This window comes from Pan troglodytes, chromosome 16, assembly GCF_028858775.2.
Source record: "Pan troglodytes isolate AG18354 chromosome 16, NHGRI_mPanTro3-v2.0_pri, whole genome shotgun sequence".
NCBI classification, from domain to species: Eukaryota; Metazoa; Chordata; class Mammalia; order Primates; family Hominidae; genus Pan; species Pan troglodytes.
Window position 1 is genome coordinate 56387824 of NC_072414.2, and position 18391 is coordinate 56406214.

The window sequence follows — 18391 nt, forward strand, 5'->3', positions numbered from 1 at the left end:
AAATGGGAGCTTCACTTGATCCCAGGATGTCCAGGCTGCAGTGAGACAGCGAGTCCTTGTCTCAGAAGAAAGAACCCCAGGTTATATCCTAGTACTGAGGCCATTAATGAGAAGGGTTTGAGAACATACACTGTTGAGAGATCCAAGGGCTAGGAGCCACTGTGACAGAATCCTCAGATCATTATAGCTTCTATTTCCAGGATTCCACCTTGTCATAGCTCTGCTTTGTCTGAGAGAATGACCTCAAGAATGTAGTGATAATGACTCACAAAAACCCTTAATGAGCTATCTAGAAAGCTAATTTTACCAAGTTGAGCTGGCTGTCAGAAGCAATGACATTTGGTGTTGGTAAAGGCATCCGTTTTATATTACTTCATTTTCTCCTCTTTTCTGATGGGGCCCTTAATTTTTTCTTTTTTCCTTTTTTTTTTTTTTTTTTTTTGAGACGGAGTCTCACTCTGTCGCCCATGCTGGAGAGCAGTGGCGCAATCTCGGCTCACTGCAACCTCTGCCTCCTGGGTTCAAGCAATTCTCCTGTCTCAGCCTCCCTAGTAGCTGGGACAACAGGGGCACACCACCACACCCAGCTAATTTTTTGTAATTTTAGTAGAGACAGGGTTTCACCATATTGGTCAAGCTGGTCTCAGAACTCCTGACCTCAGGTGATCCACCCATCTCAGCCTCCCAAAGTGCTGGGATTACAGGTGTGAGCCACCGTGCCTGGTGGGACCCTTAATTTTTTCATATGCTCAGAATAAGCTGATAGACAATGGATGACCTGAAAAATGTAGTGTCTACCAATAAAAATGTCCATTAAATGGCAGTAAATCTCCTCCCATATGGAGCTTTCTCTTTAGAGCAAGCTCTTATAGCTGCTGGCAGGAACTCTGTGTGTCATTGAGGCAACTGCTAGGAAGTATTGTATAGTGTTTTCTCCTAGGTCCCTTGAAGTAATGTAAAGCAGATTGGCCTTGAAGTTTGTTTGTTTGTTTGTTTTTTGAGATGGAGTCTCACTCTCTTGCCCAGCCTGGAGTGCAGTGGCTCACTGCAACTTCCGCCTCCTGGGTTCAGGTTCAAGTGATTCTCCTGCCTTAGCCTCTTGAGTAGCTGGGATTACAGGTGCCCACTACCACGCCCAGCTAATTTTTGTATTTTTAGTAGAGACAGGGTTTCTCTATATTGACCACGCTCAATTGAACTCCTGACCTCAGGTGATCTACCTGCCTCGGCCTCCCAAAGTGCTGGGATTACAGGCATGAGCCACTGCGCCTGGCCCTTGTTTGTTTTTTAGACAGAGTCTCAGGTCAGGCATGCTGGCTTATGTCTGTAATCCCAGCACTCTGGAAGGCTGAGTTGGGAGGATGACTTGAGCCCGGGAGGTGGAGGTTGCAGTGAGCAGAGATGGTGCCACCGCACTCCAGTCTGGGTGACAAAGCCACACCCTGACTCAAAAAAAAAAAAAAGAAAAAAAGAAAAAATAATGTACTCTCAAAGGATAAATATTTCTCACTGTTGAGAATACTAGATAAAACATACGTGACTTTACCATAAAAAGCAACCCAGTTCTAATCATGAAGCCCAAATCTGACAAGAGAAGTTAATTATAAGAAGATGTCTTATTAGAAAGAATCAGAAGCCAGGTATGGTGACTGATGCCTATAATCCCATTGCTTTCGGAGGCTGAGGAGGGAAGACTGCTTGAGCCCAGGAGTTCAGGACCAGCCTGGGCAACATGGCAAAACCCCATATCTACAAAGAAGTCCCAGCTCCTAAGTAGCTGCGACTACAGGCACACACCACCACGCCAGGCTAATTTTTGAATTTTTTTGTTGAAATGGGGTTTGGCCATGTTGCCCAGGCTGGTCTCGAATTCCTGCACTCAAGCAATCTGCCCACCTCAGCCTCCCAAAGTGCTGGGATTACAGTCATGAGGCACTGTGCCCAGCCTTTTTTTTTTTTTTTTCTAAACCACTAAGTCATTCAGGGACATGTGCAGTGATATAAGTTTTTTGTTTGGGTCATAAAAAAGAAATGGAAAGAGATCTGGAGAAAACTCATTTGCATTTTTATATTTTGGTGTGTTTGGATTAAAAAACACCAATAGTCTCATTATTTTATCATCATCTAATGTGTAATTTCAGGTTACTTTTAGATATATCAAGAAAACAATATAATTTAACTATTGGATCACATGTCTTACTCTTACTATTTTACAGGTGTGTACTCATGAGGAACAAGATATTTTACAGCGTGACTCAAACAAGAGCCAGAAACTGCTAAAGAAACTCATGTCAGGTAGACAGCAGTCTTGTAATTGGATCACTGGGATGATGGATACCTTGTTGCGTCTGTGGTTGTTTCTCTTTTCTGTATCCTGGAGTGCAAGATGCAGTTTATTCACTCATTCTCAGTTTTTTTGGGAGGTTTTGTTTTGTTTTGTTTTGTTTTGTTTTGATGTGGAGTCTCACTCTTATCACCCAGGCTGGAGAGCAGTGACGCGATCTCGGCTTACTGCAACCTCCGCCTCCTGGGTTCAAGTGATTCTCCTGCCTCAAACTCCCTAGTAGCTGGGATTGCAGGCGTGTGCCACCACGCGTAGCTAATATTTACTTTTTTTTTTTTTTTTTGAGATGGAGTCTCACTCTGTCACCCAGGCTGGAGTGTAGTGGCGCTGATCTCGGCTCACTACAACCTCTGCCTTCTGGGTTCAAGCAATTCTCCTGCCTCAGCCTGCCAAGTAGCTGGGACTACAGGCACATGCCACCATGCCTGGCTAATTTTTTGTATTTTTTAGTAGAGATGGGGTTTCACCATGTTAGCCAGGATGGTCTTGATCTCCTGACCTCGTGATCCGCCCACCTTGGCCTCCCAAAGTGCTGAGATTACAGGCATAAGCCACCACGCCCAGCCAATATTTACATTTTTTTAGTAGGGGTGGGGTTTTGCCATGTTGGCCAGGCTGGTCTTGAACTCATGACCTCAAGTGATCTGCCTGCCTCGGCCTCCCAGAGCACTGGGATTACAGATGTGACCCACTGTGCCTGGCCTATTCACTCATTCTATAAGCATCTATTTTTTAGAAAAATTATTAAGACTACATAACATTGAACAGCAAAATAAATAATAGTATTACATTATAATCTAAATAAAATTAATATCCATGTGACCATACTTGTATAAATAACTGAATAAGTTAATAAAATGGAGAAAGGACAACTCTTCTTATAAAAGAATTCCAGTTAATAAAGTACAAGAAATGAAAATACTAGAAAATCACAATTAGAACACTACAGTAGTAATTGCCACAAGCATGATCCACCAATGGATACTGAAATTGTTGGTTGAAAGTTTAAGAACAAGAGATTTACAATGTCATGAAAGACAAGAAAAGATTGAAGAAACGTCACAGATCGGAGTAGATTAAGGATATATATGACGACTAATTGCAGCATAGATCCAGTATTAGATCCTAGAATAGAAAAATGACATTAATGGGAAAAAAATGTTAAAATCCAAATAGTCTGTCTATAGTGTTATACCAATATTAATTTCTTAGTTTTGATAATTGTACTATGGTTTTGTAAGATAAGATGGTAACATTAAAGGAAGCTATGTGAAGGTTATATAGGAACTCTACTTATTTTCTAATTATTTTGTATGCCTTTTATGCTTGAAACACACCTGACAAAAATGGTTAAGTACATTTTTTTTTTTTTGAGACGGAGTTTCACTCTTTTTGCCCAGGCTGGAGTGCAATGGTGTGATCTCGGCTCACCGCAGCCTTCGCCTCCCAGGTTCAAGCGATTCTTCTGCCTCAGCCTCCCCAGTAGGTGGGATTACAAGCATGCGTCACCACCCTGACTAATTTTGTATTTTTAGTAGAGACAGGGTTTCTCCATGTTGGTCAGGCTGGTCTTGAGCTCCCGACCTCAGGTGTTCCACCCACCTCAGCCTCCCAAAGTGCTGGGATTAAGGTGTGAGCCACCGCGCCCGGCCAACATTTTTTTTTTTTTTCTGAGACGGAGTTTTGCTCTTGTTGCCCAGGCTGGAGTGCAATGGCGCGATCTCAGCTCACTGCAACCTCCGCCACTTGGGTTCAAGTGATTCTCCTGCTTCAGCCTCTCAAGTAGCTGGGATTACAAGCGCATGCCACCTTGTCCAGCTAATTTTTTTGTATTTTTAGTAGAGATGGGGTTCTCCCATGTTGACTAGGCTGGTCTCGAACTCCTGACCTCAGGTGATCTGCCCACCTCAACCTCCCAAAGTACTGAGATTACAGGCGTGAGCCACCGCACTTGGTCAGTTAAGGACATTATTTTTATTTATTTATTATTTAGTTAGTTAGTTAGTTTTGAGATGGAGTCTCGCTCTGTCACCCAGGCTGGAGTGTGGTGGCGTGATCTCGGCTCGCTGCAAGCTCCATCTCCCAGGTTCATGCCATTCTCCTGCCTCAGCCTCCTGAGTAGTTGAGACTGGCGACGCCCGCCACCATGCCCGGCTAATTTTTTTGTATTTTTTTAGTATAGACGGTGTTTCACCGTGTTAGCCAAGATGATCTCGATCTCCTGACCTTGTGATCCACCTGCCTTGGCCTCCCAAAGTGCTGGGATTACAGGCGCAAGCCACCGCACCCCTATTTTTAATTTTTTTTAGACGGAGTCTCGCTCTGTCACCCGGGCTGGAGTGCAGTGGCGCAATCTTGGCTGACTGCAACCTCCGCCTCCTGGGTTCAAGCGATTCTCCTGCCTCAGCCTGCCACGTAGCTGGGACTACAGGCGTGCACCACTACGCCCAGTTAAATTTTGTATTTTTAGTAGAGATGGGGTTTCACCATGTTGGTTGGCCATGGTGGTCTTGATCTCTTGACCTCGTGTTCCACCCGCCTCGGCCTCCCAAAGTGCTGGAATTACAGGCATGAGCCACCGCGCCCAGCAGTTAAGGACATTATTAAAAAGAAAAACAATATACTCATTACTCACTACTTACGCAAATATTTCATTTTGTTCCTACCTTGGTTCATAGTAGTTTTTGTTTTATATCGACAGATTGGTTGGGATTATAATGTAGTAATCTGTGTAAAAACATTTGTTTTTCCATTTTCCAACTAATTCATAATTAGCTGCCATCTTGTTATATATTCATAACGTTTTTAGTAGCTAAAAATAGTCTTTTAACTTGGTTTATTATAGTATGATTATTTCCTAATTACTGGATATTTGTTTCCAAATTTTAAATAATATCACAAATTGTCACCTTTATTAACATAGCTTTTGATTTACTTCCTTGTGATAAATTGCTAAGAATAATGTTACTATGTCAAATAATGTGTCTTTTTTTGACACTTGAGATGTATTTGCCAGATTATTTTGTCAAAATATATAAATAGCCGGGCACGGTGGCTCATGCCTGTAATCCTAGCACTTTGAGAGGCTGAGACGGGCGGATCACCTGAGGTTGGGAGTTTGAGACCAGCCTGACCAATGTGGAGAAACCCCGTCTCTACCAAAAATACAAAATTAGCCGTGCATGGTGGCACATGCCTGTAATCCCAGCTACTCAGGAGACTGAGGCTGGGAATTGCTTGAACCCCGGAGGCGGAGGTTGCAGTGAGCCGAGATTGCACCATTGCACTCCAGCCTGGGCAACGAGAGTGAAACTCCATCTCAAAAAAAAAAAAATCATATTAATCTATAGCAATATTAGCATTGTACCCAGAATCCTGTTCACTCTTGAGTTTTGACATTTCAAATTTGTTTTAGTTGTAAAAGCCTGTAATTTTATTATTTTTTATTTTTATTTTTTTTTATTTATTTGTTTTGAGACAGAGTCTCTGTCACCTAGGCTGGAGTGCAGTGGCGTGATCTTGGCTCACTGCTACATTTGCCTCTCAGGTTCAAGCAATTCTCCTGCCTCAGCCTCCCAAGTAGCTGGAATTGCAGGCGCCTGCCACCACACCCAGCTAATTTTTGCATTTTTAGTAGAGACAGGGTTTTGCCATGTTGGCCAGGCCTCCTGACCTCAGGTGATCCACCCACCTTGGCCTCCCAAAATGCTGGGATTACAGGCATGAACCACCGCGCCTGGCCTGTAATTTTATTATTAATGAGGTTGCACATGCCTCTATGTTTTTTTCAATTAGATTTTAAGGTAATCATTCTGAGAAAAAATAGTTCTGATTGTACGTACTTTCCTTGTTTGTTTGTTTGTTTTTAGACGGTCTCTGTCAGGCTGGAGTACATTGGTATGAACACATTTTACTGCAGCAATTCTCCTGCCTCAGCCTCCCAAGTAGCTGGATCTACAGGCTTGTACCACCGTGTCTGGCTAATTTTTAAATTGTTTGTACAGATGGGATCTCACCATGTTGCCCAGGCTAGTCTTGAACTCCTAGGCTCAAGTGATCCTCCCACCTCAGCCTCCCAAAGTGCTGCAATTACAAGAGTGAGCCACTGCACCCAGCCACCTAACCCATTTTGGATCTTGGTTGTATCATAATCTATGGCTCTCTTTTCTGGGATATATAAATTTACAATATGCTGTCAAAGAAGAAAACACAACCATGGAATCAATGTTGGCTTTAGAGTTATACTCGAGCTCAGATTTTGTTTCTATGGTCTAATTTCTTTTTCTTTTCTTTTTTTTTTTTTTTGAGATGGAGTCTTGCTCTGTCGCCCAAGCTGGAGTGCAGTGGCATGGTCTCGGCTCACTGTAAGCTCAGCGTCCCAGGTTCACGCCATTCTCCTGCCTCAGCCTCCCAAGTAGCTGGGACTACAGGTGCCTGCCACCACGCCTGGCTAATTTTTTGTATTTTTAGTGGAAACAGGGTTTCACCGTGTTAGCCAGGATGGTCTCGATCTCCTGGCCTCATGATCCGCCCGCCTCAGCCTCCCAAAGTGCTGGGATTACAGGCGTGAGCCACTGCGCCCGGCCACTGGTCTAATTTCTAACTGTGTGAACTCAGTAAATTTATAGTCATCTCTGAACTTCAGTTACTTTATCTGTAAAATAAAGATAATACAAACTGTCTTACAGGGTTATTGCGAAAATTAAATAACATGTATACTAAGTGACTCAGCATTTAGCAGGTTCTCATTAAACTGAAACTGTTCATTTTTTCTGCCCCTTTTGTGAAATTTTCTTTTTTCTTCCATTATTTAGTGTTTAGTTTTGATAATATAAACGTATATTTAGGCTGGCATAGTGGATCATGTCTGGAATCCCAGTACTTTGAGGTGCTGAGTTGGGAGGATTGCTTGAAGCCAGGACTTTGAGACCAGCCTGAGCAACATAGTGAGACCTGCCTCTCTACAAGAATTTAAAAATTCAGACACAATGGCATGTGCCTGTTGTCTCAGCTATTCAGGAGGCTGAGGTGGAAGGATCGCCTGAGCCTAAGAGTTTGAGACTGCAGTGAGCTATGATCACACTACTGCACTCCAGACTGGGCAACAGCATTAGATCCTGTCTTGAAAAAACGTATATTTAAAGGTAATATTGAGCAAATGTATTTTTCACTGAGAAGGCATTTTTATGTCACATTCTTAAATACTTTGGTGCCCTTAGTGAACCAAATTTTTATAAAGGAAGAAAAGATCCCTGCCATTTATTGAAAACCTGTCATGTGTCAAGCACTGCTTACTGCTGTACAGGTAAGGCCTGGACTGTGTACTTGTTTTCTGTTGAAATGAAGGCTCCAGGCCATCAGGCCAGAACCAGATCTTCTGATGTTTTGTTCTTTGTTGCACACTGGTACAACTAATTTGTATTTAGAGGCTGACACCATTTGACTTCCTTATTGAATTTCAGGAGTGGAGAATTCTGGAAAGGTGGACATCTCTACCAAGGACCTTCTTCCTCATCAAGAATTGCGAATTAAGTCCGGTCTGGAGAAGGCTATCAAGCATAAAGACAAACTGTTAGAGTTTGACAGAACTAGGTATGAAAGGGTTAGAATAACAAATGCTAAGAAATAAACTAATCCACAGATTCTGGCCGTTATTTTGGTACTTGATACCTTCTCAAAGTGGAGTGTGAAAGAGTTTATAGTAAAAGAAGAGCCGGATGCTCTACATAGGAGGCCTACATCTTGTTTTTTAATCCACGTTTGAATAATATAGGCTCCCACGAAAAGAATCCTGTCCTGTAGCATTTTTTGATTCCTGGCAAATGTTAGTATATCCCCTGGACAGTTACGTGAGTTGACAGAATTCACCACTTGTTTTACTTGTAGCCATTCATTCAGTCACCTGTATTAGAGTACCTGTTATTTGCAAACTGTTAGGCTGGGCTCTGGAGAATCTGTAAGGAATTGCCTCTGGGAGAACACAGGTTATGCCCTATCATAGGAAGGCATGATTTACCCTTCTCCTTTACTTTGACTAAATTTGTTTTTTGATTCAATAATCAGTATATTAAAATACAACTAAATTAGCTTTATACTACTGCATTATTATTGTTTAGCCCATTGACTTCTCTTTAGGAGATAGATTTATGATAATTCTGTTTTTGACTTCCTCCTTACTTACATTTTTTTTTTCTTTTGAAAAAAATATTTGTTGAAAACCAGTTAGTGGTAAAAAATGTTTGGATAGGATTTATATGCTCCCTTCTCAAATGACTCTGAGGGTCTCAGAGAGACCCTGAATCTCTTGTAACCTGAGAGTCTGTTGCTGACATTGTAATCTTTTGATGGGACATTCCTGCTACTTCCAAACCATTTGCTATGAATACATGAGATAAGATTTAGAAAACTATTCCTTAAATAAACCCATCACAAGGTGTATAACTCATATTCACTCTTCATCCTTTCAGTATCACATTTCACCCTACTCAGTAAAACGTATTATTAGAAATAGAAATGGAAGCCGGGCACGGTGGCTCACACCTGTAATCCCGGCACTTGGGGAGGCCGAGGCAGGTGGATCACGAGATCAGGAGATCCAGACCATCCTGGCTAACACAGTGAAACCCCATCTCACTAAAAATACAAAAAAATTAGCCAAGCGTGGTGGCAGGTGCCTGTAGTCCCAGGTACTCGGGAGGCTGAGGCAGGAGAATGGCATGAACCCAGGAGGCGGAGCTTGCAGTGAGCCAAGATTGTGCCACTGCACTCCAGCCTGGGCAACAGAGTGAGACTCTGTCTCAAAAAAAAAAAAAAAAAATTACAATAATAGAAATAGAAATAGAGTGCACTTACTTTTTGATAAACAGAAAGTGGAAAAGGGTCTCTCCCTATTGTTGCTGTTTTGCTGGTGTATTCATGGATACCAGTTTCATTATCTAGGTTTTTGTATAAGACCAATTTCCACCAGGCACAGTGGCTCACGCCTGTAATCCTAGCACTTTGGGAGGCCAAGGCAGACGGATTGCTTGAGCCTGTAAGTTTGAGAGCAGCCTGGGCAGCGTAGCAAAACCCTGTCTGTACAAAAAATACAGACATTAGCCAGGAGTAATGTTACATGCCTGTAATCCCAGCTACTTGGGAGGCTGAGGTGGGAGTATTGATTGAGACTGGGAGGTGGAGGTTACAGTGAGGCGAGATTAATCCAGTGCACTCCAGCCTGGGTGTCACAGCGAGATTGTCTCAAAAAAAACAAAAAAATTCCTCCAGAGTACTGTTAAAAAAGTTTCTACTCTAAGTCTGCTTTATTTTTGTTTTTTTTTTTTTGATCTGCCAGGCTCGGCCTCCCAAAGTGCTGGAATTACAGGTGTGAGCCACCGTGCCTGGCCTAAGAAGACAAATTTTTTTTTTTTTTTTTGAGATGGAGTCTTGCTGTGTCGCCTGGGCTGCAGTGCAGTGGCGCCATCTCGGCTTACTGCAAGCTCCGCCTCCCGGACTCACGCCATTCTCCCGCCTCAGCCTCCTGAGTAGCTGGGACTACAGGCACCCGCCACCACGCCCAGCTAATTTTTTTGTATTTTTAGTAGAGACGGGGTTTCACCGTGTTAGCCAGGATGGTCTCGATCTCCTGACCTTGTGATCTGTCCGCCTCAGCCTCCCAAAGTGTTGGGATTACAGGTGTGAGCCACCGTGCCCGGCTGACAAAATTTTTTTATAATTCTAGCTGAGTGTGAAAATTTGAAGCCAATATATGAATCTAACTTCAGTATTTCCCTTATGTCTATTTATGTCACTATTTGTAATTATGGGGAAACTTAATCTTAACTGGATTTATGACATTGGAGTAATCACTCAACTTCTATGAGCCCCAGGTTTATTATATGTAGAATTAGAGAGTTAGACCATCAAGATTCCTTCCAGGTTTTAGTTTCTCTGTCAGTATGATCTTAGAGATAGGCCTAATTGTCATATTTTGGAACTTGGCCCCAGTGCATTAGTGAGAGCCTGCAAAGTGGGGTATAGGTAATGACATATAGTAGTAGGGTAATAGAATGTCTTAAGAGTAAATAGTTGGCCAGGCACAGTGGCTCACACCTGTAATCCTAGCACTTTGGGAGGCCAAGGTGGGTGGATCACGAGGTCAGGAGTTCAAGACCAGCCAAGCCAAGATGGTGAAACCCCATCCCTACTAAAAATACAAAAATTAGCCAGGCATGGTGTTGCCCCTATAATCCCAGCTACTCAGGTGGCTGAGGCAGAGAACTGCTTGAACTGAGGAGGCAGTCACACCACTGCACTCCAGCCTGAGTGACAGAACGAGACTCTGTCTCAAAAAAAAAAAAAAGGTAAATAGTTAAGCTACAGAACTGAGACTTCAGCATAGAACTCCAGTAAGCAAATAAGCCTAGCAAGAATAGGCTGGATCCCAGTTACAGAGGGACTAGGATACTTAGTAAGCTGTCAAACTTGAACTCAGATGCAGCAAAACCAGGCTGAAGCCCAGCTTTCAGAAGGTAGAGGCTGGACTAATATGAAAGGTAGAAGGAAAGTGTATTATGGTGCTGTGTCTTTTCTTGCCTGAGGTTGAGATAAGTTCTAGGAGCTGAGCCTACACTGGAGATAAAACATATGCAGAGCTTGACCTGATTTTGGAACATATTTGAGATATTAAGTTACCTTGAAACTGTTTTCCAATAATCGGTCCTTATTTGTCAACAGATGACCTAATTACCATGTGTTCCCTTTTTCTCAGTATTCGAAGGACCCAAGTCATTGATGATGAGTCAGATTACTTTGCCAGTGATTCTAACCAATGGTTGTCCAAACTTGAGCGGGAAACCTTGCAGAAGCGAGAGGAGGAGCTGAGAGAACTTCGACACGCCTCTCGACTTTCTAAGAAGGTCACCATTGACTTTGCAGGAAGGAAGATCCTGGAAGAAGAAAATTCACTAGCAGAGTATCATAGCAGGTAAGTGGGCAGCACTAGAAAGGATCTCAAAGAAGGAATAGGTTGACCATAAAGGATTTTCCCTTTCTAGTGGATCTTTTATTTTTGTTGATTTAAAAAATGTGTTTATTTGGAACAGAAAACATGTTAAGAATAGCTAAGAAAAAATGTTTAAATGAACACTCCTACCAGATAATTACTGATTTTTGTGGGTTTTTTTTTTTTTTTTCTTGAGATGGAGTCCCGCTTTGTTGCCCAGGCTGGAGTGCAGTGGCCTGATCTTGGCTCACTGCAACCTCTGCCTCCCAGGTTCAAGCCATTCTCCTGCCTCAGCCCCTTGAGTAGCTGGGATTACAGGTGCCCACCACCATGCCCAGCTAATTTTTGTATTTTTAGTAGAGACAGGTTTTCACCATGTTGGCCAGGCTGGTCTCAAACTACTGACCTCAAGTGATCCGCCTACCTCAGCCTCTGAAAGTGCTGGGATTATAGGCATGAGTCACCATGCTCAGCAAAAAAAAGTTTTTAAAACAATGAGATATAGTATGGGCACAGAAATAGATCAATGAAACAGAATCCAGAAAGAGATTGGTATGTTTACATTGTGTTTGTATGTGTGCACGGGTGTGTGTATATATGTATGTGAGTTTAGTAATCAATAAAGCTAACATTTTTAATTGCTAAAGAAATAATTAAATATGTTATTTTGGGATAATTGCCTGTTTAGAAAAAAATCTAGGTAATGTCTTTATCTCAGACCATTCTATGATGCTGTAATAAGTTTCACTAAAGAGTTAAATATAAACAATATAAAGGGATCAGAAAGAAATACAGAATTATAGGAGAATATAATTATAGTCTTGGTGTGATAAAGCTCTTCCTAAGCAAGATACAAAATCCTGAAGTCATGAAGATATAAGATATTTTAAATAAAAAAGACAGTACCAAGTTGGAAGAAAATATTTTAAGTGGTTTTAACAGTCAAAGGAACAATATCCATACTATATAAGTAAGAACTCTTGCAAATTAAAAGAAAACAACCAAAAACTCCAGCAGAAAAATGGACAAAAACTAAAAACAATTTACAAGTGGGGAAGTACAAATAGCCAGTAACATTTGAAAAGATGTTTAACTAGCAATCAGGAAATACAGATTTTAAAACAATATATCAATTTTCTTTGGCTCATCAAATTTGGCTTAAATTTTTTTTAAAAGATAATATTGCATATTGTGTGGGTATAGGAAAATGGGGATATTCTGTTACTGTGAATGGGAGTATTAAAATGATGCAGCCTACATACTGTATGATTTTAACTATTCAGTAGTTCCAGGGATTAGAAGAGAGGGAGGAATAAATAGAAGGAGCACAGAGAAGATTTTTAAAGCAGTGAAACTACTCTGTATGTAGTTATAATGGTAAATACATGTCATTATAAATTTGTCCAAACCCATAAATTGTACAATACCAGGAGTGAACGCTAATGTAAACTATGGCTTTTGGGTGATAATGATGTGTCAATGTAGGTTGATCAGTTGTAACAAATGTACCACTCTGGTGAGGGATGCTAATAATGGGGGAGGCTATGTATTTGGGAGGTCTCAGGGAATGTGGATAACCTCTGTATATTCCTCTCAATTTTGCTCTGAACCTAAAACTGCTCTAAAAAATAAAGCCTAAGGCTGGGTGCGGTGGCTCACACCTGTAATTTCAGCACTTTGGGAGGCCAAGGTGGGAGGATCACTTGAGGCCAGGAGTTCAAGACCAGCCTGGGCAACATATCGAGACCCCACCTTAAAAAAAAAAAGTCTATTAACATAAATACATAAACAAAAAAGTTACAACTTTTTAGAAGAGAATATTTAAATTGTGCATACTTTTTTTTTTTTTGAGACGAAGTCTCGCTCTGTTGCCCAGGCTGGAGTGCAGTGGCGCGATCTTGGCTCACTGCAAGCTCCGCCTCCCAGATTCACGCCATTCTCCTGACTCAGCCTCCCAAGTAGCTGGGACTACCGACGCCCGCCACCACGCCTGGCTAATTTTTTTTGTAGTTTTAGTAGAGACAGGGTTTCACCGTGTTAGCCAGGATGGTCTCAATCTCCTGACCTCGTGATCCACCCGCCTCGGCCTCCCAAAGTGCTGGGATTACAGGCGTGAGCCACCGTGCCCGGCACTAAATTGTGCATACTTTTGACTTATCAGCTACACACCACATATCAAGATAACAATTTCCTTTTCCCTTGTCAAAGATTTTTTTAAAAATTTGCCATTCTCAGACATGAAAAATAGTATTTCATTCTAATTTTTATTCACATTCCTTTGCTTCAGTTGTATGTTAGTAAGTTTGAGTGTTCTAAAAATGTATTCATTTGCTTTTTTACTATTTCTTTCATAGAGATTCTAGAGTTCTGGATATACTTATCATTATACTGTGTCAAATTTATTCCTCTCTTTCAGACCTCACTCTCCCCACGCTATTTTAGACTTACCTCATCATACAAATTCTTATACTTTTTAAAAGCTTCAGGCCTTTGTTTCTGATTTTTCCTTGGTTTGGAAATTCCTCCCCCAATCTTTGCATTTCACATACCTACCTCTCCCTTGAACCTACATGACACAACATGTTGGATGATGGAATAATAACCACTAAATGGATTGTGCCTGTTTCATAGTAATTATTACATCCCCTCATGTGTGATTCATCATCTATACGGCTTTCTTAAATCTGCCACTTGGATTGAAAGCCTCTTTAAAAAAAAAAAAAAGGCCTCTTGAAGGCAGGAACAATGTCTTCCCCACCTTTTAAGCTGCCTTATATATGAGATATTCCTAACAAACATATATTGAATTGAATTGAAGGTCAAGTTTAGTCTTTCCTGTTAGTTGAAGCTTTTCATTATGTTGTGCCTCACAATTATTGTTATCCACAAACGTTTTGTCAAGCATCCAACAGGAGTATTGAATAGAGTAGCAAGTACTGTAGAGCTATAGAATGAATTAAGATAGGGTTCCTTCAGGGCTTATGATCTCTTACTAACTAACCAGTAGGTTTCCACAATCTTTAAATGAAAATCATCACATTCTTTTATAGGTTTAGAGCCAGATATCCAATGCCAACATCATAGGCATGGGATAAAAGGGGATGTATCCAATGATTGTTTAGATAGTGGGTACTATAGGACCTTAGAGAAAGGATTAAGCATTTTTGTGCTGGGCCAGTAGGGTACCTCTTTATAACTTCTGAGCCTTCAAGCAAAGATAGAATGCAGACTAGCAAGAAGGAGTGGAGAAAGGACTGCTGAGTAGGCAGAGGAATAACTGTATAGGTTGTATTGAGAAGATGAGCTGCCGTAGAATACTCTTCTGTGGGTCAGGGTATTCCTAGGCAACTTTTTTTTTTCTTTTTGTGACAGGGCCTTATTGACTATTGCCCAAGCTAGAGGGCAGTGGCACCTTGAACTCCTGGGCTCAAGTGATCCTCCCATCTCATCCTCCCAAGTAGCTAGAACTACAGGTGTGAGCCACCATGCCCAGCTAATTTATTTTTTGTAGAACCAGGGTCTCTCTATGTTGCCCAAGCTGGTCTCAAACTCCTGGCCTCAAGTGATCCGCCCTCTTTGGCCTATGATAGTGTTGGAATTACAGGCATGAGCCACCATTCCTGGCCTCTAGGCAGCTTTTCTGGTCTTGGCATGTTTAATGATCTTGTTGAGCAGGTGAATGACTGTAGCATGCCCTATGTATTTTCTTGGTATTCTGGAACTTTTATTTTATTTATTTTTATTTTTTTAAAATTTTTTGAGACAGAGTCTCACTCTATTGCCCAGGCTGGAGTGCAGTGGCACGATCTCGGCTCATTGCAACCTCCTCCGCAGTTTCAAGTGATTCTCCTGCCTCAGCCTCCCGAGTAGCTGGGACTACAGGCGTGTGCCACCATGCTCAGCTAATTTTTGTATTTTTAGTAGAGATGGGGTTTCACCATGTTGGCCAGGATGGTCTCGATCCCTTGACCTTGTGATCCGCCCTCCTTGGCCTCCCAAAGTGCTGGAATTACAGGAGTGAGCCACTGTGCCTGGCCATTCTGCAATATTCATTAACTCATATTCCTTAGGGTTTTTGGTGTGAGAAGGAAGTTGGAGTGGGGAGTAGGGAAGGTCATCCATAGACTCCTCTTTATATTCCAAATTTTATTACTATTAAAGCATTTTATGTTGGTGGTAAGCATTCTGAGCATAGAACATTACCAATTGTTGCATCCTTTTGGTTTATTATCACAGACTAGATGAGACAATACAGGCCATTGCCAATGGAACCTTGAACCAGCCACTGACCAAATTGGATAGATCTTCTGAAGAGCCTTTGGGAGTTCTGGTAAATCCCAACATGTACCAGTCCCCTCCCCAGGTTAGTGGACCTTTGCTCTAACTGTTAATAAGAAATTTGGCCCCAATTTTGCCTTCTTTTAAGTATGTCTATTTCATAGACTTTAGATACCAATCAGCTCTCTCAACACACCTGCCAACCTTATTCTCTGGCCCACACTTTTTCCATTTTTATTGCAGTACTTCTGACAAATTGACTTGTTTTATCTTCCAAGTATTTCCCAAGAAAGGGTTTTGTTAAGTACTATAGAAATTTAGACAGAAATTCCATGGTTCTTTTGTTAATGCTCTTTCTCTTTTTTTTTTTTTTTTTTTTTTTTTTTGAGATGGAGTCTCACTCTGTTGCCCAGGCTGGAGTGCAGTGGCATGATCTCGGGTCACTGCAACCTCCGCCTCCCAGGTTCAAGCTCTTCTCCTGCCTCAGCCTCCTGAGTAGCTGGGACTACAGGTGCCCGCCACCATGCCCAGCGAATTTTTTGTATTTTTTAATAGAGACAGGGTTTCACCGTGTTAGCCAGGATGGTCTAGATCTCCTGACCTCGTGATCTACCTGCCTCAACCTCCCAAAGTGCCCAGCTATCAATGGGTTTTATAGGGAAGCTGGCATTCATTAAAAGTAAATATTCACCGGGCGCACTTTGGGAGGCTGAGGTGGGCAGATTGCTTGAGCCTGGGAGTTCTAGACCAGCCTGAGCAACATGGCGAAACCCCGTCTCTACTAAAAATACAAAAATTAGCTGGGCATGATGGCGTGGTGCCTGTAGTCCCAGCTACTTAGGAGGCTGAGTCGGGAGAATCACCTGAGCCCAGGAGGCAGAGGTTGCAGTGAGCTATGATCATGCCACTGCACTCCAGCCTGGGCGACAGAGTGAGACCCTGTCTCAAAAAAAAAAAAAGCAAATATTTTTGAAAAATATATGTTTGGGAATGGTGGAGAAAAAAATTCCAGGCAGAATGAATTGTAGGAACAAAGGCATGTGTACACAAAAACATGGGATATAGATATAGGAATTTCCAAGCACACAAATCTGGAGAGGGAATTTCCAGGCAGAAGGTACAACACATACAAAGGCTCAGCAGCGTGAGAGCATTGCAGGTTTGGGGAATCACAAGTAATTAACTATTGTTATGGACTGATAAGTGTATTAGTTTCCTAGGGCTGCTGTAACAAAGTACCACAAATTAGGTGACCTAAAACAACAGAAATTTATTCTCCCATACCTGGAGGCTAAAAGCCCGAAATCAAGGTGTTGGAAAGACTACATTCCCTCTGAAGGCTTTACAGGAGAATGCTTCCTTACCTCTTTAAGCTTCTGGTGGCTCTAGGTGTCTTTTGCCTTGTAGCTCATCACTCTAATCTCTGCCTCTGTCTTCACATGGACTTCTTCCCCATGTGTGTCTCTGTCACTGTGTGCTCTCTCCTCTTACAAGGATACAAGTCATTGGATTTAGGGCCTACTATAATCTAATATAACCTCATCTTAAACTGATTACACCTGTAAAGATTATTTCCAAATAAGGTTGTATTCACAGATTCCATGAAGGTGGACATTGATTTTGGGGGGATACTACTCAACCCAGTACAGTAAGCAACATCTGATCATGAAAGATTTTTTGTCTTATGCTAATGAGTTTAGGTTTTGCCCTAAAGTAGGCAAAGAAGGGTTCTGGAAGAATTTTAACAGAAGATTGGCATGGCTTCCATGCCTACGTAGAGAATGGATTAGAGGGAAGAGTAAGTAAGATTAGAAGCTGAGAAATTGCCAAGGTAGTCATTGCAATAGCACCATGGAAAGATGATGCCAGCCCAAATTAGTATTAAAGCACTAGTGGAGCAGTAGAGAGTTATTTAAAGACCAAAAGTGGGAGCCGGGCCTGAGATGTAGTGATACACATCTATAGTCCCAGATACTTGGGAAGCTGAGGTGGGAGGATCACTTGAGACCAGGAGTTGGAGGCTGCAGTGAGCTATGATTAAGCCACCACGCTCCAGCCTAGATGACACAGTGAGACCCCATCTCTAAAAAAAAATAATTATCATCATAAAGACTAAAAATGTAGATGAAGAGACCTGCTGGCAGATTCTTTAATAGTATTATCAAAAGATAATGAGGAATTAATTTAGGAAAGTGGCTGTGTAATTAGAGGGAACAGCTGTAGTAGAAATAGAAAAAATAATTTGGGCCTCAAGATTGTTCACATACCAACATTTTATGAAATTATTTATTTCCAGCCAGGTGTGGTGGCTCACGTCTGTAATCCTAGCATTTTGGGAGGCTGAGGAAGGAGGATCACTTGAAGCCAGGAGGTCAAGACCAGCCTGGGCAACAGAGCAAGACAGTGTCTCAAAAAAAATTTTTTTTAAAGAAATTATTTATTTACCCTATAATGGATCAATTCTTTTTCCTCTTTGGTCCTCTGTAAAAACTTCTATCTCCTCTTTAGTATGTAGTCAATTCTGCCTTATGTTTTGAATAGTTATTTATGTGTCTGTCTTCCACTAGGCTTTAAGTTCCTTGCAAGCAAGAACCGTATCTTTTTCATATTTTATGTCTCCCTAGTTAATGTGCTTTTCACAGTTAGTACTCAATAAATGTGTATTTAATTTGTAAAAATGTGTATTTTTAAGATATGCCACAATTGACAAGAATCATAAAATTGTATGGCAGAAAGATCCTTAGAAATTTATTTAGTCCAACTTCATCCTTTTCCAGTTTGAAAAA

At 41.5% G+C, this 18391-nt stretch overlaps 1 protein-coding gene across 4 annotated transcripts in view; it reads left to right on the forward strand.

Annotated features, from left to right (window-relative positions):
* The window catches only part of TRIP4 (thyroid hormone receptor interactor 4), a 67853-nt gene that overhangs the window by 10805 nt on the left and 38657 nt on the right, over positions 1–18391 (forward strand). For 3 of the 4 annotated variants that reach the window (XM_016927677.4, XM_024348972.3, NM_001328323.1), the window contains exons 5-8: positions 2217–2295; positions 7807–7936; positions 11094–11309; positions 15564–15690. In XM_016927677.4, the coding sequence (XP_016783166.3) occupies positions 2217–2295; positions 7807–7936; positions 11094–11309; positions 15564–15690 (552 nt within the window). Of the gene's footprint in view, positions 1–211; positions 349–2216; positions 2296–7806; positions 7937–11093; positions 11310–15563; positions 15691–18391 lie in introns of those variants that run through there. The other variant, XM_024348973.3, reaches the window with a different exon arrangement.